This window comes from Eubalaena glacialis, chromosome 7, assembly GCF_028564815.1.
Source record: "Eubalaena glacialis isolate mEubGla1 chromosome 7, mEubGla1.1.hap2.+ XY, whole genome shotgun sequence".
Lineage (NCBI taxonomy): Eukaryota > Metazoa > Chordata > Mammalia > Artiodactyla > Balaenidae > Eubalaena > Eubalaena glacialis.
In genome coordinates, this window is record NC_083722.1 from 74447568 (window position 1) to 74470283 (window position 22716).

At 57.6% G+C, this 22716-nt stretch overlaps 2 protein-coding genes across 2 annotated transcripts; both read right to left on the reverse strand.

Moving 5' to 3' along the window:
• Window positions 1–690: 690 nt before the first annotated feature.
• CAMKV (CaM kinase like vesicle associated) lies at window positions 691–12489 on the reverse strand. The gene is given in 10 exon segments (XM_061195368.1): window positions 691–2594; window positions 2891–2978; window positions 3197–3275; window positions 3436–3572; window positions 3671–4023; window positions 4167–4305; window positions 4520–4594; window positions 4777–4908; window positions 5019–5127; window positions 12404–12489. Coding segments are annotated over 9 exon segments (1671 nt in total). The 5' UTR covers window positions 5114–5127; window positions 12404–12489; the 3' UTR covers window positions 691–2021.
• A 3752-nt stretch (window positions 12490–16241) lies between these two features.
• LOC133094711 (uncharacterized) lies at window positions 16242–19994 on the reverse strand. The gene is made up of 2 exons (XM_061195369.1): window positions 17905–19994; window positions 16242–17835 (listed from the first exon to the last, which is right to left on the reverse strand). The coding sequence occupies exons 1-2, from the start codon at window positions 19992–19994 to the stop codon at window positions 16242–16244; spliced, it is 3684 nt and encodes a 1227-aa protein (XP_061051352.1).
• Window positions 19995–22716: the final 2722 nt, after the last annotated feature.

Genomic DNA, 22716 nt, shown 5'->3' on the forward strand with positions numbered 1-22716 from the left:
GGGTCCTCTCTGAGAAAGAGCAGCATACCTGGTGAGTTCACCTGGACTGATCTGGGCTGGAACAAGTATTCCTAGGAGTTTTCATGATTAATTATTTTTAGCAGTGTTACTCCCCTCTCCCCAGAAAAAAACCTTGTACAGAGCCCCATAATATAAAGCTGATCTGTTCCACCTGAAGTAGACCCAGAGTGAAGTCCTTGGGGCCTATGTGGAAAGCAAAGGTGTTGTTTACAGGAAAGAGGAATCAACACAAAGGGCAGGCTAGAATCTTTGTGTAATGCCCACCCTGCATCCACTCCCCAACCCAGGGAAGCCCAAAGATCTCTCCCTATGGTGGATGGCACTTGGTGGGTTCCAGGTCTAGGCCTAAGTCAAGACAAGGGCTCCTTGTTCAACAGGACTTGTCAGAACAGTAGCCCAGAGGTTATTCCTCGGCACAAGCCCAGCACGGTACCCACCACCCACATGGATTTCTGGAGTCCAGAGGACCCTGCCACACCATCAAGGAACACCCTGTGGCAGGGATGATCTGTACTCTCAGCCCAAGCAATCCGCATGGCACTGAGCACAGACCACTCACTACCTGTGAACCTAACTCCCGGCCTCTCCCCTCCCCACTGCCTTCCAGGGGCCCTTCCCCAGTAATATAGAGGAAGCAAAGGCGAGAGGGTGGCCAGAGGCTTTGGCAGAGTGACATTTATTTGCCAGGTTCAGCAGGTACACAGCCCACCGACCTTCATACACCGGAGCAGACCCACAGGCATGCAGGGAGAAGGGCAGGACTACCCCCAAGTGCCAAGCGAGGGCCAGGACCAGTGCGGCTGCCTGCCCAGGCTGTAGTGGGGTCTGACAAAGGGCACCTGCCAGGAGCCTCCATTAGGAAACTGGGGAGCTTTGTTCCACTCTCTCATTCCAGCAAAAGCAACTCAGCATGGCTCAGAGGCACCTGGGCCTCTCTCCAAGCCTTGATAGAAGGGAAAGTGGGTCATAGACATAGAGGGGGTTCCTCTCTATTTTGCTGTTGAATTGAGAGAGCAGAAAATCTGCCCCTGTGAAGGGCAAACCCCGAATCAGACTATGGGACACTGCCATACGGCAGGCCCCCAGGGATGGAGAGGACTGTGGACTGAGCCTGAGGGAGCCCATGTGGGAAGAGCCAGGGGCAGCACTCCTTGTTTGGCCCAGGGTAAGGACCCAGCTAGGCTGATACACTAGGTGCTGGGCCTGCACTCTGCCCTCCCAGATCTCATTGCCACATCCTCATTGCTCCTCCTTCCCCTTACAGGCTCAGGCAGTTCAGGGCACAGGGCAACCCACTGCAGGACCCAGGAGGGCAGGAAATAGAACAAGAGTCTTGGGAGAGACTTCCCAGGGACAAAGATGGAGGCTTCTAGCCTCCAACTCATTCTCTTTCACTTCTGAGGACCCCCATGGCTACCAAGCAGTGCCCCCAGCCATGTGACCAGTCTTGTCTTAAAGCATACTGCCTGAGATTATAGCATTCTCTATACCAGCCTGTTTCCACTCCTAGAGCAGCCCACACACCACAGGCACATACCTTCATGTGCAGGAGCCTAAGACCGCTGACAGGGCCTCGCTGGAGGACCAGCTCTCAGGGCAAGGCCACCCAATTTAGGGCCTGGGAGAGGATGGGACCTGCAGGGCCTGCCTGGGGGAATTGTGAGGCAAAAAGGGAAGGGGGAGGGGTGCAGGGACCTCCTGAGTATCCCTAGAGCAGCATCCCACAAGAAACAGAAACTGATGAAGCTAGCAAGACAGAAAAGCCACAAGGAATCCATGCAGGGGCTGGGGCTGGTCCTGCCTCTGGCCTGCCCACCACTCACACACATACACACAGGAGATGAAACTGCTCTCCTGTGGCCCCCAGACATGCCCCATGCTGGGAGGCTGGGGCGGGGGGCAGCGAGGGCATCATGCCAGTGACTCTCTGTACAGTGAGAAGCCCCTCATCCACTCTCCCACCCTCCTGCCCATCCCCCGCCCCCCCACAGCCTGCCCACTCAGCTGGTCTCCTCCCTCCGAGACTCCTGGGCAGAGCCAGCAGCCTCTTCCCCTTTACTAGAGGGTGGAGCCTGGCCTGTTGCGCCCCCTGGGGCTGTGCTGTCCGGCTGGGCCAAAGCTGGCTCAGGGGTGGCAGCAGCCTTGGTGGCCGGTGTGGCACTGCTTTGGGTAGTGGGCACGGTGCTCTCTTCCACGGCTGGTGTGGCTCTCCCATCAGTGGCTGGAGTAACACTTCTGTCGGTGGCTGGGGTGACACTCCCATCAGTGGCTGGGGTGATGCTCCCATCAGTGGCTGGGGTGATGCTCCCATCAGTGGCTGGAGTGGCACTGCCATCTGTGGCTGGGGTGGCACTACGGTCTGCAGGGGCTACATTATCGCTCTTCGTAACATCACCCGCTGTGGCTGGGGTGGCACTGCCCCCAAGGGCTGGGGCAGCTCCACTTGCGGCTGTGGCCCCGCCTGCAGCCCCAGAGGTGGCAGTGTCTGTGGCTGGGGCAGACTGGGCTGCAGCCGTGCTGGACTGCTCCGGTGCCCTGAGCCGTTTCATGAGGGTGGTCACTCGGACAGCCTTCTGAAAGAAGGACAGTGGAGACAGGCTCAGAGCGAGGCTTACAGAAGCTGGATCCATTCCTTTGCGAAGGCCAAACCCAGACCATTCCATCGTGCTCTGGCTGCCTCTGACCAACCCAGGGCCAGGGACCCAGCTGCTCAGCACACCTGCCTAAGGTAGTAGCAGTGGCTACAGCTACACCTGATGGTTGAAGAAAAGCCTGTGTGTGGCTGCAGGGGTGTGATGCAGGCAAGAAACTGTGGTGCCAGAAGGAGCACTTGGGATCAAGCCAGGAAAGGGAGCCATCCAAGCCTTACCTTCCACTTAGCCCTGGCAAAGTTCTTTTCAATCTGGGCACAGACGCCATCCTTGATGTTCTTATCAGAAGCAGCATTGCCAGAAATCCTGGAAAGGGTGCAAGTGCGTCTGGATCTGAGGGGGTATGGCCTTCATGGAGACTGTGCCCAGCCCTTTCCTTGTAAGATCCAAGGGTTACCAGGCAGACCCTCTGGGCTTTCCTGAACCCCAATTTGAGGCCTCAAGGATAGATGCTGCTAGATGTGAGGAGGAGAGAGGCCAAGGGACCCCTGGCCTCTCCTCCCATCCTCCCTGGGCCTGCTCACCACTCATGGGAAATGGCCTCTTCCGCGGTGATCCGCTGGTCTTGCTCCACCTCCATCAGCCTTGTGACCAGGTCTTTGGCTGGGGACAAAGCCAGGGAGAGGCTAGGCTTGGGCACCCCATTTCACTGTCTAGAGGTGATGAATGGGCTCGGGGATAGGATCAGAGTCCAACAGAGGAGGCTGAGAGCAGTCCCCCACGCCAACCCTTCACTCTGCCCTCATGCTGGGCACCTCCTCACCCGCCTGCGAAATGTCATCCCAGTATGGAGAGTCAAACTCATAGTCGCCAGCCAGGATCTTGCGGAAGAGATTCTTGTCGTGGTTCTCATAGTCATCTTCCTCCACCTCCTCATAGAAAGGTGGATTCCCTGAAAGCCTGCGCAGGGGCCCAAGGACAGGGTCACTCAGGAAGGCCATGGACACAGACCCCCACCCCACCTGGCTGCCAGGCTGTTCGCCGGCTTATCCACTCACAGGATGTACATGATGACTCCAATGGCCCAGCAGTCCACAGGGCGTCCATACCGCTGCCGGCCTACCACCTCTGGGGCTGCAAACAGTGTCCACCGGCTGGTCAATATCAGGCCTGGCCAGGCCTTGTACCGCTCACACCCATTTGCTGGGATAGGGACTTCCTTCCCCCCCCTACCCAGAGCCACTCATTGAAGGCTGTGTCCCACCCTGCCCCGCCCCACTCCCTGCTTGCCCAGGTACTCGGGGGTCCCACAGGGCTCCTTGATGAGGCCATTCTCTAGCTTAGCCAGGTGAAAGTCGCTGATGACGATCTTTGAGTTCTTCAACCGGTTGTAGTAAACCAGGTTCTCCAGCTGCTCCAGCCAGGAATGGCATGTGGGTGGGCAGAGGAAGAGACCATGAAACCCTCAGAGGCTGGACCACGGCCCTGAGGTGCTGCCCACCCCAGCCCCAGGCCGGCTGCCAATTGACCCTTTGACGTGATTGCTGGCCTCACCTTGAGGTTCCTGTGCACGATCTTGAGTGAGTGCAGGTAGGCCACCGCCTCCAGGACCTGCCGCACCACGTTGCTCGTGTCTCGCTCCGAGTAGTAGCCCTGGTCCAGGATCCAGTCAAACACCTCCCTCCCCGTGGCCCTGAGGGACACCAGCCCCTGAGCCCGGCGTGGGCAGGATCGGGGGTGGGGCAGGAGCACGTGGGCAGGCTGCCTACACCAGGCAGCTGACTGGGCAAGGCACAGGGACCTGGGACCCCAAGGATCCAGAAGGGGGGCTTTCCCTGGCTGCAGAGGGCAGAGCAGGTAAAGACCTGGGGGAATGAGGAATCCTGGAACCCCAGACCCACACTCACAGCTCCAGGAAGATAAAGTACTCCTTGCGGGTCACAAACACATCCACCAGTTGCAGGATGTTGGGATGCTTCACCCTGGCAACAGAGAGAAGAACCAGTAGATAGGGCTGGGTGAACCCCTAAGAGAGGCTCTGGTTGCCACTGTGAGCCACAGCAGACTAACTGGCCAGAGGCTGGTACTGCTTGAGGCGTCCGGACCTCAAAGCCCTTCCCGGCTACCTCCCCTACCCCACCCCACCACTGGGCCTCATACTCACATCTTGAGGATGCCTATCTCGTTCTTGGCTGCCTTCCGCACCTTGCGGCCATCCCGCTTCTGGAATTTCTTGCAGGTGTGCAGCTTGCCTGTTGTCTTGTCCTTGGCCCGGAAGATCTCACAGAACTCCTCACTGCAGCCAGCAGGCACTCCACTCAGCCCTGGCTTCAGCGTGGGCTGTACTCCGCTCCCCTTTTCCCAGCCCTTGCCCGCCCACCCTTGCCCAACAGACCCGGCACTCACGTCTTGATGACCTGTCCCAAATCATATCTGTCAGTCACCTCCGATGGCTGGTTATAGTTCTTCTTGTCACCCAGAGTCACACACCCAAACGGCATTGCCGGGCTCTGAGCTGCGGGCAGGATGGAGTCTGGTTCAGCTGTACCACAGCCCACTTCTCCCCACAATGTAAAGGTTGCGTTTGGGAAACCCCAACCTGTCTCAGACCAAGTCAGAGGCAGAGTCTACACCAGGAAGGGCTAGAGGGTGATCAGGCTCAGATCCAGTGCCTGCTTTTCTGGCTGTACCTCCAACCACTCAGCTTGGCTGCCCGAACTACAACAAGCCCCTGCGCTTATGAAAAATATAGTAAACTGACATATCCGTGAATCACTTTGCATTATATACAATCAAAAGAAGATTTATCAAATGATTTATTTAAATTTCAGTAATTCCACAGATGAAGGGGGCTGTATCTACCCACCCATCAGAGAATCATCTCCGCAAGTCTGGAGATGCCAAGTGTTGGCAAAGATGTGGAGAACACGAGCACTGCTGGTGGATGGCAAGTCTCCCCTTTGCAAAACAGTTTGGTAAAACTACTGAAGTCGAACATATCCTGTGCACCAACAATTGCACTGCTAACTATGTACATTTGTGCGGCAGGACACTCGTACAAGAGTGCTCATGGCTGCAATATTCAGAATTGCCCCAAACTGGAAACAGCCCACATATCCATCAAGAGCAGGATGTACTGTGGTAGAGTCAGTCACACAATGGAATATTGTTACAAAACAATGGAAATGAGGAGCTACAGCTCTACGCAAGCACATGGTCAATCTCACCAATACAGTGTTGAGTGAAAAAAATACCAAATACATATAGTGTGATTCTACTGATACAGAGTTCAAAACAGGCAGAACTAACCTATACTGTTTAAGGATACAGACATATTGGTAAAATTATAAAGAAACACTAGGAAATAAACACCATGAGTCTTTCTAAGAGAAACAAAGAGGTTGTGATTGGTGGTGGGGGGATTCTGGAGGACCTATTTCTGAACCTGAGAACCACCTGAGTCGTGGTTTAACAGGTGTTCAACTTTATAATAATTTGTAAAAATGTACATACACGTATTGGGCACATTCCTAGATCTTTCTTATATTTCACAAAAAAAAATGTTAATAAAAATTATGGCTATCCATTCTGAAGAATACTTGATAGCTATTAAAAAGCATAAAATAGATCAAAATGTGCTGCTGTAGGACAGTCTCTGAAAGAAAGCAGGGGACAGAATGGTGGGTAAAGGGTGCTACATTGGGGTAAATTTTTTAAAGTTTATATACCTGTGTACACTCACAGACTCTTTTCTGGGAGAAAATAAGAGTTCTCTTTGGGGGAAAGAATTGGGTGTCAGAGGGGCAGATTTATATCTATTGTTTATTAATTTTCTGTTAGGATTTGTACTGTGATTACTTTTACTGATTTAATAAATACTGCAGGAATTCCCTGGTGGCGCAGTGGATAAGACTCCACGTCCCCAGTGCAGGGGGCCCGGGTTTGATCCCTGGTCAGGGAACTAGATCCCACATGCATGCCACAACTAAGAGTTCACATGCCACAACTAAGGAGCCCGTGTGCTGCAACTAAGGAGCTGATGAGCCGTAACTAAGGAGCCCGCCTGCCACAACTAAGACCCGGTGCAACCAAATAAATAAATAAATAAATAAAAATAAATAAATATTGCTTGGGGGATTCTTCAGAGGGAGAACCCCCATCTGGGTAGAGAAATGAGGAAAGGCTTTGAGGAAGAAGCAGCATTAGGGCTGGGCCTTAGAGGGAAAGGATTTGCCAGGAGGCATGAAGGGGTAATGGTCCAGAAAAGCAAGACAAGCCTGCCTAGTGCCTCACTGCCAGGGCCCGCAGGAGACCTGGACCATCAGGTCCAGGGGAGAGGCCCCTGGCCAGGGGTGGCTATTTCAGGCACAAGGATGACCACACGCAGCTGACTCCAGTAGGTTCCAGGCACTCTGGCACCCGGAGCATGGCACCCCACGGGTCTGCAACCCTGCCAGCCCAATCCTCACTTGCGGTGCTGAGTGGACTGGCTCCAACACCCACAGGAAAAGGCACTCATGGCCCTTGCTCAGAGGTAAACTTCAGGAGGGGAATTGGTGACAGTGTCTGGACCTTTCCAGACCTGACCCAGAGTCAGCCTCCTTAATGCCTGGTTGGTGTGACACTGGGATGATAACACACTTCACACTGAGGCTGCATTGAAACTGCTCTGCCTCTGCTGACTGTGCATAGTCTCCCTCCACCCTGATTAGCACTTGCTATGCAAAGGGGCTGGGCTGGGGCCTTGGCTACCTAGATGCCCCCTACCTGAAGTGACTCATAGCCACAGGGTAGTGGAGGAGAGAGGAAGCCACCACCAGAGGAAGCAGCTTGGTCAGAGGGATTCTGCCAGCCAGGGTCGAAGGCCAGGACCCACACAAGCCCCCTGGTCAGCCCTGGCTGCTGCTTGCTTCCTCCCAGGAGGAGGCTACCCACTTCCCAGGGCACCCAGTCCTGAAAGTTCTCCCTCAAATTTGCCCTCCGCTTTAGGGAACAAATTCCATCATTCCCGCATCCAGGTTCTTTGGGCTCAGGGAACACAAACGCATTTCATCAGTGTGATTCAAGCTAGGGCTTAAGCCATCTTGTGAGGCACTGCAGAGGCAAACAAGAGAAGCTTTGAAGATCGTCCCTGACTGCGTATCTTTGCCGCCATGGTCACAGCCCTGCTCCTGCATGTGCCGGGAAGGAGCCTATGGCTAGAATCCCACTCTCACAGCTGAGAGCAGAGGCATGGCCACCCACCACTGCCGGCCACCCATCTCTATGCCCAAACAATCCGGGGGAGGGGGCTTGCATCAGTCCCCTCAGTGGCTCTTATGTGCAGCGATTCCCTTCCCAGGCTGCAATCCAAGGGCCCTGTACTGGGTGGGAGGGTTGTACCCCATCCTACAGGTCCCCCAGGAGGGCTGGGAGGGACCTGTGTCCCAGCTCTGCTGCTCTGCTTACACTATTCCCTCTGGCAGGAATGCCCTTCCCCCAAAGCCTCCCATCAGTATCCTATTTGTCACGGCAGAGTTATTTTTAACATTAAAAAAATCAGCAACTACCTAAACAACCAACAACAGGTGACTCGCCAGCTCAACTGTGTCCACCCAATGGCAGGAATTGTGGGCACTGGCAAGGACACTGTCCATCCTGGCCTCTCTGTGGATCAGCCTCCACATGAGCTAGGTGCTGAGACCAGGGCTAAATCTCTTCTTTCATTGTGATTTCTGACATTATAAGGTTATTTGTGTCACAGATTGGCTGCAACAATCCTGAAGCTCCAGGCTCAAAACCGCCCTTCGCTGAGATAACTTCCACAAACTCCACCTCCACCCACCCCACACCAATAGCTCCCTGCTCAGCCGCACGGCGTGGGAGGTTTTGTACGTGCCTGTCCCTGATCTTGGCCCAGCTTTTGGCCGTGCACAGGCACTCGTACCCGCAGGGACCCAGGGCTGGTCATGGGGGTCTGTCTCCACCACGGAAATCCGGGCCTCTGCTCAGTCACATCAGCCTGGAGCCATGTCCTGAAGCCTCATGGCAGGGGCAGGGACAGATCTGTCTCCTCCCTCCCACGGCGGCCCTGATCTCAGCCAGTCACTGCCTCTCCTCACCAACCTAACTGCACTCACTTGCCTCCACCCCCAACCTGGCCCCAGGGCGAAGAGAGGAGAAAAGGGGGCCCTGCTTCAGATTAGCATCTTGGTCCCCTCCACCCCCACCCACTCTACCATCTGCTACCCACTGCTGCTGCCTAGGAGGCTGCCGGTGTGCGTACCAAGCCCCTGGCACCTGCTTGCAACAAGGGGGCCCTGGCCCCAAAGCAGGGAGGAGAAGCTGAGGGACGGCTTCAAGAACAGTAGAAGGCCAGGCAGAAAGAGGGTGTGCATTTCTCACCCCCATGGCCTGGACAGCCCAGACTCAGCAACCAACAATAGAGAGCTCCCTGCGCAACGACACGGGACCTGGGCTCGGCCTTAAGTCCACACTGGGACATGGGAGGGCACAGAAGTCCCATAGCTGCCGTTTCCCTAAAGACATGGTTCCTTCCATTCTCTGCAGAGAAACTGACTGGTGTGCACAAGGGGCAGTCCAAAGGGAGCTTGGGGGAAGTGCAGAGCCTGGGGGAGCCTCTAAGGGAGCCTGAGGGCCAAGCATTCCCTAGTTACTGCCTGCTCCTCAGGTCTGGCCCCTCAGGCAACGCTGATGGAGCCTCTGCCTTGGTAATAAAGGGTCCCCTAGGGACCCTACTGTAGCCTAAGACAAGTCTGGCCCAGGGGAGGCCCGAATAGGACAGAGGCCAGCTCCAGAGGCCCAGGGGTCCCACAGAGAGTCCTGGCCCCTCCTCTACTGGGGTCAGCCTGATTCAAGCCCCACCTTTTGTAGCCATAAACAGGAGTTACCTGCCACCCTGGTCCTCTGCCATGTGGGGCTTCAGACCTTGCAGTAAACCTAGGGAGGCCAGGGGGGGGCCCAGGAGGCCTCCAGCTGTCTCCCAACAACTGTGGGCAACACCTCCCAATTTAGTGGCAGCTGTGAACACCAGCCTGCAGGCAACCCCTCCCCTTCCCTGATCTCCTCTCTCAGGGACTGGGGCTGGGTTCCCTGCTGTAATAGACATGCCTAGGCCCAAGCTCTGCCCAGCCTGCCACAGAGACCTCACCCGCAGGATGCAGGACGGGCAGAAATAGAGACCTCACTCTCAGGTCTGTGTCAGGGGGCAGAGTCAAGTTTCTCGCCCACCATCCAACTGCTTTAGGTAACTGGGCAGGGAGCTGCCCTGGCTGGGCCTCAGGCTCTAGCTAAATCATGGTCCGTAGTTCCTGCTGCTGACTCTCTCCCACCTAATGAGGGCGCAGGCAGAGGGCGGGGGTGCTCTCCAGCCTCAGGGGTGGGCATGCGATCAGGTGCTGCCTCCAGAAAGTTCAGCGTTCAATATGCAGGCAGAGCCAGAGCCAGCTGGCCCCTTCCAGGCACCTGGGGTCCCAATCTTTGAGCCCCTGAAGGAAAATTCACTGGGGGCCCTGCTTCCCTCTGAGCGGAGGAGGGGAAATTCAGGGAAGGCCCCAGAGTAAAGGGTTGCTATGGTGATGGAAGTTTTTTAAAACGGAGAAGGGAGGGGAGGGGAGGGGAGGGGAGGGGAGAGGTGTTATTCAAATTCTCCAAGAATTCCCTGAGACTTTGGCCTGATTCTTTCCCCATGGGTTCTGTGACCCTGGTCCCCATCAAGGAAGGGGAGGTGGGGAACTGAGAGACTTTAGAAAAGAGAGGGGCAGGGACACAGAGAGACAAAGGCAGAATCTGTGATGGAAGGGGAGTAAAGAGTCGACACAGTAAAAAGGATGCAGGCACAAGAACACAGGAGGGAAGATGGGCAGGGGGTTTCAAAGGGGCCTGTGGATGCCCAGCAGAGCCCTAAGGCCTCCATGACCATGTGCTCTGCACACCTGGACCAGGAGCTGCCCCTGATGCCTGGACCTCTGAGACTGACCCCTCCTGTATTCCCCTAAACATGCACTGAACTTGGTGTGGGACAGCCGTAGCTCTGGGAAAGAGGCCAGCTGTTGCGGTCCCCTCAGAACAGTTCCTCAGCCTCTCTCCCTGTCATCACAGCAGCTTAGGTGAGGCAGGTCCAACATGTCGAAGGCACAGGCTTGGGGGATGGAAATGAAGCTTGGAGACCTGGCTGCTTCCCTTTACAGCCCCTCCTCTCAGCTGACCCAGCTCTGCCTAGACTCCCCAGCCACCCCCACCCCCATCTGCTGTCCTCTAGAGGCCTTGGGTCCCCAGGGCCTCTCTTGCAGCTCAGCCTAATTCCCTGCCACCACCGTCCCCCTCCCCGACAGTGGATCCTGTCTGAGGGCCAGAAACAGCACTCCAAGCAACCTAGAAACAGGATAACAACTGCACAGCATCCCTCCACTATGCCTCAGTTTCCCTGGATGGAGATCACTGACTCTGTGGTCTTCTCCCAGGGCAAGGACTGCCCACCTGCCAGGACAAGGGCTGGAGAGGAGGGCCAGAAGCTGATATGGGAAAGGCAGCCTATGGCACCTGGGGGCCCACACCAAATGCTGTAAAAGAAAGGGAGAGAGACCTCTTCTCCACCACAGGGCCCGGCGCCTGACACCAAGGGGAGTGGAGACACCAATTTCCCAGCTGAGGAAACTGGGGCCCAGCAGGTACCTAAAGCTGGCAGGAATCAACTGGGAGTGGGGGGGCAGGAAGGGCACCAGGTCTCCGCGGGCGGTCCTGGGCGGGGGTGGGGGGGGTGTTGCTCAAAGCCTGGGCCTTGGAGGAGGGTGGCAGGACAGGGGCTGGACTGCTGCAGACTGAGCTTTTGGTGAGGGACAGAGAGCCCTGCTCCCTGGGAGGGAACCTGGTGAAGCAGGCTCTGCCTAACGGTGCGGACAAAATCAGTTTGGCAGAGCTATGGGGGGCTGGGAGAGCCTAGGGTCTCTGCCAGACACTACAGGCTGGGGAAAGCAGAAACTCACTCGCTCATTGTTCACCCTGCCAGCCGGGGGCCCTGCTCCCCACCGTGCTGCCACCCTGACCCCCTTCCCCAGTGCTGCTGACTCGCCCCCGCTGGCACAGCAACACACATGCGGGAGGCACACGTGTGAGCACCCAGCCCCGCACCTCCCAGCAGAAACATGTGCGTCCCCCAACCCCACCGCGCAGCGCTGGGTCGGTGTCCTGGACCCCCGGCGGGCCCTCGAGTTCAGGCTTGGAAGATGGATCTTGGCTAGGGGGCTGCTGGTCCCCAAGGGTTTGAGCCTCCTCCCCCACCCCGCGGCAGCCCCGCCCAGCCCCCTTCAGGTTGTCGCCCATAAAGAACTCTCGTTGTCATGGAAATTAGTGACTGCTTAGCGGGAGGGAGGGGGCCCGGGGGCAGTTGGGAGGGGCCGGAGGCGCCTCTGGGAGTCCAGAGGTACAGCTGAGCCCTCGGCCCCTACCCCCACGGGGCACCACGAATGTTGGAGGGTTAATGTTTTCACAATTAGGAGCCCAGCGAGACGGAGGTGGGATGGGGGACAAGGAGGGGAGATTGGCCTGGACTTGAGTCTCAGAGGCTTCCCTTGGGACCCCCGAGCCGTCTGAGGCGATGGGGAACTTTAGCCCAACCCCGCACGCCGAGCCCTGGATCTGCAGAGCCCGCGTGCTCTGCCCCCGCCGGGACCCCAAGCCCTTGCAGCGCCCCGGTGCACTCGGCTACCCGAACCTCGAGCCAGAGACTCAATCCCCTAAGACCCCACAACGTACGTTCCGGGGGCGCCACCCCCTCCCGGGTCACCCCGCACCTGCAGCGCTGGTCGGTCACAGGGAGGAAGCGATCGCGGGTTCAGTGGGGCGCCGAGGGCTCCGGGGGCGGCGGGCAGAATCCGCTCCGGGCACGCGGGGCAGACGCGGCGCCAGCTGCAGCCACTTCGGCTCGCGAACCTCAAGCATCTCCCGCCGCTCGCCGGCCTCGGATTCGCACCCCGGGCCGGGGGCGGGCTGGGGGCGGGGCCTCCCTCAGCCGGCTCCGCCCCGACCCTGGAGGAGCCTGAGCCCGGAATCCCACTCAGAAGGAGGGCTGAGGAGGGGGTGGCAGCAGAGAAGGTGAGCACTGGCCTGCCCGGCCCTGGCCAGGCTTTCAAAGGCTCCCTTAGGCCCTTGGACTGACCGGGCAACAAGGACCGGAGGGGTCTTCCTATGCCTATTGTAGAGGGTGCGGGGTAGAAGGTGTGGGGAAAGCCTGAGTCCTGGAGCTGCACAGGAGTGTCTTGGCAGGTAGTGGTCCCCAGGGGACTGGCGTTCCACCCAGCTCCCAAAACCTGACCCAAAGAGCGGAACCCACTTAGAACCAAGTGGGCAGTCGCTAGGGCAAGCTGTGCTACAGACAGGCCTCCCCTAGCTAGTAAACACACCGGGGTGTGTGTGTGCAAGTGAGGGCTCCAGACCTTGGTGGCAGAGTCTCCTACCCATCCTCCCCTCCCCTCCTGCAAGGTCCCATCCAGGGTGGCTGGCCCAGCCTGCCTCCTCCTGTGTGGCACTGAATTTCTCAAGCTCTAAGAGTTACCTATGACATGGCATAGACTCTGCTTTCTTGACAGTTTAATCACCCTCGAACGCTTCATGAACAGCATCACTACTGGTGGCCTGGGCTGGGATATGGGGGTACAGGAGAACTACAGCACCATGGTGGCCCACCAGACCTGGCCCCTGACTGGAGGAGGCTGAGAACTGCCAGGAAGAGCCTCTGAAGGAAGTCCTTGGCCATTTCTCTGTCCCTTGTCACAGAGGCACATGGACCAAATGCTTGCCCCGCCCCCCCACTAACCTTGAGGCCAGTATCTGAAGGCCAGACTTAGGCTTCTCTGTGCCTGAAACTGGGCTCCACCCAACCAGAACCCTCTCAGCGAACCCTCTCAGTGACCCCATCCTGGGTGGGGTCATCTCCAAACCCCTGGCCATGTTGAGTGAGTCTCTCCTGGATGGTTCCCCACAGCTGCTGACAGGAGTGACTGCCCAAGTGAGGAAGCTGGAGCTCGTGCTGGGGCTGGAAGTCTAGCCTGGGAAATGACTGCTCGATCAGGACCCCTCAATATCTTTCTCCAGAGGGGGTGTTGAGGAGCCCTTCACATCCTTCCCTGGTTTGGTCACTGCTTCCAGGCCAGGTTGGTGTCACCTCTGGGCTCCCTGGGCTCTGGGTGATCTCATTCATGGCACCAACTCCACCACTGGGTAGGAATCTCCTGGCAAGCTGGGCATCTGCAGGGCAGAGCTCTGTGTCTCATCTCAGTATGCTAAGTTCATGTCTGCAGAATGAATGAATGGCCTGGCACTCAGTCTTTCCTGCTGTCTGCCCACTGTCATTGAAACAATGGTTCCCTTCGTTGTATGGTGCATCTGATCCATGGCTTGCTGACCCCACACATGGCACACACATTTTCTGCCTTTCCTGAAGATCATGGCTATCCAGGCACAGAAAAGCTGGGCCAAGGAGAAGCTGGAATGTGGGGGATTTAGAGGCAGGGGAAGAGGTGGCTTGCTAGAGGCCTGCCTGCTGCTGGCAGTGCTCCACCTCTTCTTGGTCCCGTGCACACTCCATGTGCCTGTGGGTGAGCACGTGGCAGGGTGTATGTGCACACGTGTGATTATGTCTGTGTGTGTGTGCTCTTATGCCAAAGGAGATGGCAACAGCACAGTGTGTGCAGCAGTGCCCAGGGGCACATGTGTTTGTGTTCTGTGTGCACCCAGGCATGCTTGCTTGCATGTGCACATGGACGCTGTAGCTAGCTAGTCCCTAGAGCCACTGTTCCCCTTCCTACCTGACACAGGCCTCAGGATCGTGGGGGCTGACTCACAGTGTGAAAGCTGGACATGGGAAGAGGGTGGACCATGCCCAGGGGTGGGTGGGGGCTGTGATGACCTTATATCATTGGCCATTTCTAGTCTCTCCACGAAGGGCAGCCCCTCACTCTCAGGTGTGTGTGGGGATAGCCAGGTCTTTGCCCTTTGTGGAGAGGGCAACCTAAAGGCGAGAACCCAGGGTTGGGACAGGGGCATGGCTTGTCCCTCAGCTCCCAGCCAGAGGGGCACCAGCAGGGTAGGGCTTCAGTGTCTTTTTTTTTTTTAATTAATTAATTTATTTATTTATTTTGGCTGCGTTGGGTCTTCATTGCTGCAGGCGGGCTTTCTCTAGTTGCGGCAAGCAGGGGCTACTCTTCGTTGCGGTGCATGTGCTTCTCGTTGCGGTGGCTTCTCTTGTTGCAGAGCACAGGCTCTAGAGCACAGGCTCAGTAGTTGTGGCGCACGGGCTTATTGGCTCTGCGGCATGTGGGATCTTCCCAGACCAGTTATCGAATCCGTGTCCCCTGCATTGACAGGCGGATTCTTAACCACTGCACCACCAGGGAAGTCCCGGCTTCAGTGTCTTGGCTTCAACCTCCAGCTGCCCTCCAGGCAGAAAGTAGCAACACCAGGTGAATTCTTCCTCTCAGCTCTTCCAGGCCATGGAAGACATGGACCTTTATTCCTACCCCCACTATTCAGAGCCAGACAAGGTCAGGGGCCGTGGCTTCTAGCCACTCCCCTGGCCAGAGGGACAGCGGGAGGCCCTTTAAAACAGAGTGGAGTTTGGGACAAGAGCAGGGCAGTTGGCACTGGCATTGCCCCATAGCCTCTGTGGAGATCTCCTGACGAGGCCTTTACCCTGGCCACCCTGTGGGCAGAGGCTGCCCGTTTTGGGAGGCAGAGGAGGCAAAGGGAGCCCAAAGTTGACAGTTCTGGCTCCCACCAAAACTTGATAGTCAGAGAGGCAGGATAAGGTGTGAGTCTCCATGTCCACAGAGACTACAAAGCAGGCCAGAGCCTCATCCCCCAGCTCAGGTTGTATCTCCCACCCAGGATTCAGGACTTATCAGCCCCCCACCCTGATTTCCTGCCCCAGGGAACCAAAGGCCAGCACTCCTATACCTTCATATTCTGACTGGCTGACCTGAAGCACCTGCCAAACCAGCATAGAGCTCCAGCCAAGGTTCTGACTTTAGGAGGTATCTGCATTATCAGGCCAGCTCCCCCAGGAAGCCCAGACTCTGACAGGGACCCTCCTTGGGGGTAACAAGTGCTCCAGGGCCCCAGCCATCTGTAGAACTGTTTGGCTGTTGTCAGTGTTGCTGGCCTCAGCGCCCCGTAGAGGGCCCAACATGGGGGAAGGCAAGCAGTCTTTTCCTCTGGAGCTAGGGGAGGGGGCTGCCCCCCCCGCCCCCATGACTCACTCCAGGCTGTGTGGGTTATTACATTATGTTTGAAATTGCCATGGCAACGAGCTGGCAATCAAGGGTAATTGAGCTTGTCGCCAGGGCAACAGGGCAAAACCCACAGCCGCCACTCTCTGTGGTTGCCCTTGGGGTGCAATAAAGGTCAGGCTAGACCAGGGCCAATGCCAGCCGTGGGGCTCTGGGGCTCTCTGGAAAGGATAGAATTGCCAAGGCCCATGGAATTCCAGTGTGTAGAGGCAGGGTGTGCCTTGGGAGTGCCAAGGTCCCCATCCCTGACCACATGCCTGGACCCCTGCCCTTCCCTCCACCACCCTGTGCCTAAAATATGCCACAGTGGTCAAAAGAAGCAGAACCAGAAAGAACTTTTATGTGCTCACAGATGGTACTTATAGATGGCCCATGGGCCCTCCTCCTCGTACTCACGGCGGCTGAGCCACAGGCTCTGGAAGGAGTCCCGGGACGCCATGATGGAGCCTCCAAGCCAAGCAGCAACAGCACGGTGCGGAGAGCCCAGCACAGTGGCACCGGGGCCCAGCTCCTGTCTCAGGCGCTCAGGAAAGCCACTCAACAGGGTGCCGCCACCGTCCAGCACCACATTGGCCAGCAGCTGCTCCTGCTGCTTGGCCTCCAGCCGGCTGATACTTAGGAGGGCTAGTTGTGGAAGGCCCGGCTGATTGAGACCTAGCAGATTGGGCTGGAAGAGGGCCTCGGGGCAGCAGAAGCGCTCAGAGCCCAGTGTGATGACCTGCTTGTCTGGAAGCAAAAAGTCCACCTGGGCCAGGGCCTGGGCACGGACCATCTCAGCTGTCATGTCCATGGCCACATAGCAGCAGGCCTCTTTAATCTGGTTGACCAGCCATGCCTTGAACAGTGACTGGCCACCTGCCAGCAACAGCTGAGCCAGGTATTCAGTGAGGTCAGCACCTGCCACATCCAGCCGGTAGGTGTCAAGTGGGGCCAGATCCCCAGTGATGATGGGTGCCACATAGGAGGTGCCATGGCCACTGCCCAGCACCAGCCCAGTGGTCCGCCCATAAGCATAGAGTGCCAGCAGGGCCTGATGCACTGTCTGCATGGCTGGCACATGGAAACGCTCAAAGAGTATTTCAGCCACCTTTTCTCGGTTGGTGCGTGGTGAGGTGGGTGAGTCCGCCACAAGCACAGCCAGCTCCTCGGGCTGCACACCCAGCCTGCAATAGAACAGGTGCTGCCACAGCACCTCCAGTGCATCCCAGTCGGAGACCACTCCTCGATTCAGCACCGAGTAGGAACCCTCTCGGTTGTCAGGCACTGCGTACCTGGGCTGGCCCTGGACTGGATGCTGGAGCAGCTGGACGCGTGAGGGCAGCACACTGAGGACGTGGTCCTCTCCAGCCAGTCCACATTTGGTGAAGCCTGTGCCTGTGTCGATCACCACGGCTGCCATGTCCTGGTAGGGGCCCCGTGAATGGCGGCAGAGCACTGGGGACCGTACTGGCAGAACATCCATGGTGGGCACCAGCTCATAGCAGGCCCCTCGGAGAAGGCCAAGCTGCGAGACCACTGGCGAGTGTGTAATGTCCTCAGCTGTCAGCTTGAACCGGGGACCGTGGGGCTCAGTGCCCACCGTGGCCATGGGCAAGACCTTGCAGCCAGGACCAGGTGTGGTGAGTGTGATCAGGGAAAGCTGCTCCTCCTGCTCCCCGGGGGAGCCGCCAGGTTGCCAGGATGAGAGCCGATGTGAGCTGGAGCTTTGACCAGCACTGACACCAACATTTTCTCTGTTTACATAGACACAGGTCTCCTCAGGGGCCGGGGTCACCCGAAGTACCCCCACATGGGTAGGCGGGCCCAATGGCTCACCTTCCTGGCACAGGGTGGAGGCCTGACCAGGCTCCCTAGTGGTGGGGGGACCTCTTGAGAGAGTGGGCTCATTGGAGATGGGGGGTTCTTGGGAAAAGGGAGGCTGCCTAGTGAGAGAAAGCTGCCTGGCAATAGGGGCTCCAGTGAGAGGGGCCTGACTAGGAAGGGGGGGCTGCTTGGTGGAGGGGGCCTGCTCAGCTAGGGGTGGCTGTCCAGAAAGGTGGGTCTGCCTGGTAAGGGGACGCTGCTCTGCAGAGGGAGGTTGACCGGTCAAAGGGGGCTGCCTGGAAAGGGGATGCTGCTCAGCTAGTGGGGGCTGACCACCAAGGGGGGCGTGCCCAGCACCTTTGACCTGAGGGTTGTCAGGGTGAGCAATAACGACCTCTTTCTGATTGTGATTGCCTGCATCCTCCTGGAGCAGGGGTCTGGGCACCTGCTGGTTTTTGGCTGGTGGTACAGGCTCTGGGGTCTGCTCTGGGTTCGTCCACTGCAGTTTCTTGGCCTGGACCATAGAGGTGTCCTGCATCCCGGAGGCATCCTGCATCCAGATGGTGTGACTAGTTTCGTTTTTTTCAGCATCAGGTTTGGACCAGCCAGGATCATGGGCATGGCTCAGTATCCTCTCTCCAAATTGGAGGGGCATCCCCAGTGGAACACGCTCAGTGAGCATCCCCATCCTGATGGGTGTCTCAGTACCAGGGGAGCCTTGTGACTCCAGGTTGAGCCTGGCCTCTTTGGGAACGAGGGCCACCTCTCGGTAGCTTCCAGATGAAAGGCTGGAGGGCACGGGGCTGGACCCCATGGGTGTGGTGGACCAGAAGCTGGAGCCATCGCTGTCAGGGGAGAGGATGGGCATGGCCAACGGCCGGGTGGACAGCGTATTTTCAGAGGCATAGATGGATGGGTGGCTGGGCATGAGGCCCACCAGCACTGCCCTTGAGCCCATGGGGTCATGGCACAGCAGCCCCATCCTGGTGTTGCCCGTGGCCATATCAAACACCAGCACACGGTCTTCCACAGTATCCCGGAGCTGGCAGGTAGGGGCACTGGAGGGGGGTATCTGCGTGGCTTCCCTGGGAGGCTGTACTGGGGAGGAGTTGTGGCAGGTTACTTGGTAGGCAGACGGCGGCACATTGGAGCAGGTGTTGCTGCAAGCATTGAGGGGCTGCTGACCTGGCTGAGAGCTGCAGATCTCCTGGTTACCCCTCTGGGGCTTGGGGGTTTCTGGGGGCCCTGAGCCTGGTTTGGGGCTGCCTGGCCTGGAGGTACAGACCATGGGCTTCTCCACTTGGTTCTCAGGCTGCCTTGGTAACACCGGCCTTTGGGCAACCTCGAGCTCCTGGGCCTGGTCTGGGGACTCTTTTGGAGTGGGTGCTGGGGTGGCAGGCTCATCCCGGGAATGGAAATTCACTTTGTCGTGGCAGGATGTGACCCCTTTGGAAGACTCCAACTGGATTGACCATTGATTGCCACATTTCCTGGGCAAGAGGTCTTGGGACAGGCCCTTGGTGATGGCATTGGTATTCATCAGGTGATCAAGGTTGCAGGTGTAAGATTCAACTGCTGCTGACATTGAGATTGTATCCAGAGCTGGAGTATTTGCCCGAGTTGGAGTTGGAGGAGCCTGAGCCTGACATGGGCACTGGCCCTGGCCCTGATATTGGGCTGGAGCCAGAAGAGGACCTTGGGCTGCAGCTGAGCCATCCTCCCCTGAAAGAAAATACGGTAGCCACCGGCTCTTCCTAATGCCCAATGGGTCTATCTGGTTGGGGCTGCAGGGGCCTTTGCCCCAGCCTACGAGGACTTTAGCTGGAGCCTTGCCCTCCCCCGCCATCTGCACCTGAAGCCGGGAACAGCAGAGTCCATGCTGGGCCATGTCACTGGTGCCGTCACTGCGCCTGCACACCGGTAGAGCCAGGGTCCTGTTCTCTGTGACGAGCTGTGTTTGGGCTCCCACGATAGAGCCTGGAAACGAGCTAGTGGAGGAGAGTCTCAGGGAATCCTGGGAGGCCCGCTCACAGCCACATTGGGAGCTAACCTCAGCAGGGTCCCAGAGTTGCTGGTGACTGGGCTCGTGGGTATGGGCCTGGGACGCTGAGCCATAGGCCCCATCAAGGATGGCCTCAGTGGACAGTGACAACCCCTGCCTCAAGTATACAGATCCTGAGTTTATCCATGGTCCCTGGGACCCTCTAGGGCCACCGCCCAGCTGCTGGCTGCCAGCTGAGGGGTGGCCCTGGGAGCCCGATGGATCAGGGCCCCCCACTTTCTTGGTGACTTCCATAGTCCTGCTCCATGCCCTAGGTGCCCTGCCCCCACTTCATTGCCATGGCAACCCCACACATCACAGCCCCCAGTGACCTGGGGGAGGGTGAGAGAGTGTGGGAAACCAGGGGCCCCACCCCCCTGAGGAATGGGGGCCCGCCCAGGGAATCTTGAGAGATAGAAAGGCCAAGGGACCCCAGTGAATTCTGCCAACCCTAGACTGGCCTCCTCTCTCCTTGCCAGCCAGGTGGCCACTCTGCCCAGGCCAGCCCTAGAGGGAGGGCAGTGCTCCTAGAGGCGAGAGCATGTATAAGGCCAAGGGAAAAAGGTAGGCAGGGGAGATACTGAGGAAGCCCCTGGGTTCCCAGTTTACCTCAGATGCCAGACTTGGCTCTTTCTCCCCATTTCCCACGTGGCAACTTGAGACTTAAGCCCTGACCCAGGGATGCAGTTCCAAGTGTGTGACCCGAGGCCCTTGTGGGGGGCAAAGCCCCTTCACCACTCAGTCCTGAGAGGCAGAAGTGGGTGAGGGGCCCAGGCTCAGGCTCTAACTCCCCTCCCCCATGTTCCCCAGCTCCCGCTCCAGGGACAGCAGCTCCTTGGCAGTCTCTCTGCTCCAGATGGTTTTCCTCTGCCTGTGCCTCACAGAGCCCCCTCCCCAGAGCCACATGTCCTTGAGGCCCAGGACCAGTATCCCACAGAGGTGGGGATGGGGACGACACGGGTGGGAGTGGGGCCTCTGCTCAGAACCCTCAAGTCAGAATGTTCTAGCTCTTGTCACATTGTGTCAACTTCACCTTGGCCAGAAGGGGGGCAGAACACCGGGCATAGGGCTAGGCCACCAGTGGAAATTATAGGATGGGGCACAGTGCGGACACAGTGGTCAGGGGGCTGTCCACACAGTGGGCACAGGGCTGGCTACACAGTGCGGGTATGGTGGGTGCAGAACTGGGTACACATTGGGCACAACTGCATATGCAGTGAGGACAAGTTGGACAAAGGACTGGACTTGGGTAGCACACAGAATAGAAAGCTATTAGATGAGGTGGGCAGTCCTACCCTCCATTTTGTAGATGGGCAGAGGGTCAGGGAGGAATGGGACCTGCCTGGACCACCAGCCGAGGCCCAGATGTGCCCTGCAGCCACAGAGGACAGGCCTAGTTTGGGGAACCGACCAGTGCCACAGGCCTGAGTCTGGAGGTTCTGACTGGAGCGGAGTCAGACCGTCCTCCTTCCCCCAGTTATGAGCTCTGGGCCTCTTCCCTCTGTCCTCCAGGGCTATCCTTTCAGGCCTCAGTCTTTCTACCCAGGAAACAGGTTTGTGGAGAACGAAGCTGTAGTCTTGTCCTCTGAAGCGGTGTGTTTTCACAGAAGTTAAAAATAGTGCTTACGGTTGGCCGTGGGGTGTGAAGCGATGTGACCAGGGACCAAGGCTAGCTCTGTGCTTCATCTGCACCTTCCTGACTCGGCACTGGGCAAAGCCTGACTCAGCCATGTCTCAGGCCAGGCCCCCGGACCCCCTTCCCCTTCCCCAGATGCTGCCTTCAGTTAAGAATGGGGACAGATGTGTCTGGACACTGCTGCTCACCACACACTATGGCCCAGGAATGTGGCAGGGCCCAAGGGTCTGTGGTCTGCACATGTGTGCATTCACACACACATACTTGCTGAACACTATTAACTTCATTAATCTCTGGCCCCAAGCAAACTGTTTTTTAATTTTGTTTTGTTTTTCCCCATGACAGAGATGCTAGTAGCAGCCTCCTGTGTTTGTGGGAGGGCTGGAGAAGCATGGAGGGAGGCCCTGAAAGTCCCTGCCTGTCCGACCACTGAGCCATCCCCCAACTCCTGCGGAAGTGAGGCATAATCCTCCCTTTCAGGGCTGGAGTCCTCATGAACAACTGATCTGAGAAGGGTGTGGCCCACGAAGGAAAGACCAAAGAAGGCAGCCTGGAGAGAGGAGAAGACTTTTCCCACCTGGGAAGCAAACACCCCTTATAGCAATAAGAACAGTGACTGCTATTGACTGGGCCCTTCCTCTGTGCCAGGCAGTGCTGAGCACTGTAACCCAGCCTCACAGCAATTCAACAAGAGCCGGGTGCTGTCACCCTTATTTTATAAATGACGAAATCAAGGCACAGGGAGGAGAGAGAATTCACAGAGGTTGCAGCTAGTGAGTTGTAGAGCCAGAATCCGAAGCCAGGCCACCAGGCTCTGGACCCACACTTCAGGAAACTACGGTGCCGTCACGGGTGTCACGCGCAGGGCCACGTTGGCATGGACCCTGCTGGAAGGGAGCAAACATGCCTCCCTTCCGAGTGCTGCAGCCCCAAGCCCCCACCCAAGCTGTAACCCACATGGCCCTGTTCCTCCTCCCAATAGCTTAGCAGGTGGCTCAGGCCTGGGAGGGGGCATTTTCCTGGGGGGCACTAAGCCAGTGCCTCCCAGGAGGCTGTCAGTGCTGAGTAGGGGCTAGTTACATACCCTGTGGGACCAGGCTGAGTCTTTTGTACTCAGAATTCTTGGCTGGCTGAAGCCCCTCTGCTTCATCCAGCAGCAGGCAGTTAGAGAGGATCCCAGGCTGGGCCCCTTCTACCCAGCCCCCTCCTGCACCCACCCCCCCATCCCCCCTATCCCCTCCCCCCCATCAGGCAGGGACATTGCCCCTGTACCCCTCCCCCCAACATGTTTTTAAATAGTCTCTCACCAGGAAGAAGGGCATCCAATTCTATTTCTGATTC

Coding starts and splice junctions, on each gene's coding strand:
- LOC133094711 (XM_061195369.1), bottom strand. CDS start 19,994: ATGGAAGTCACCAAGAAAGTGGGGGGCCCTGATCCATCGGGCTCCCAG. Junction 17,836..17,904: donor GGACAGCCACCCCTAGCTGA/GCAGGCCCCCTC, acceptor CCCTATTGCCAG/GCAGCTTTCTCTCACTAGGC.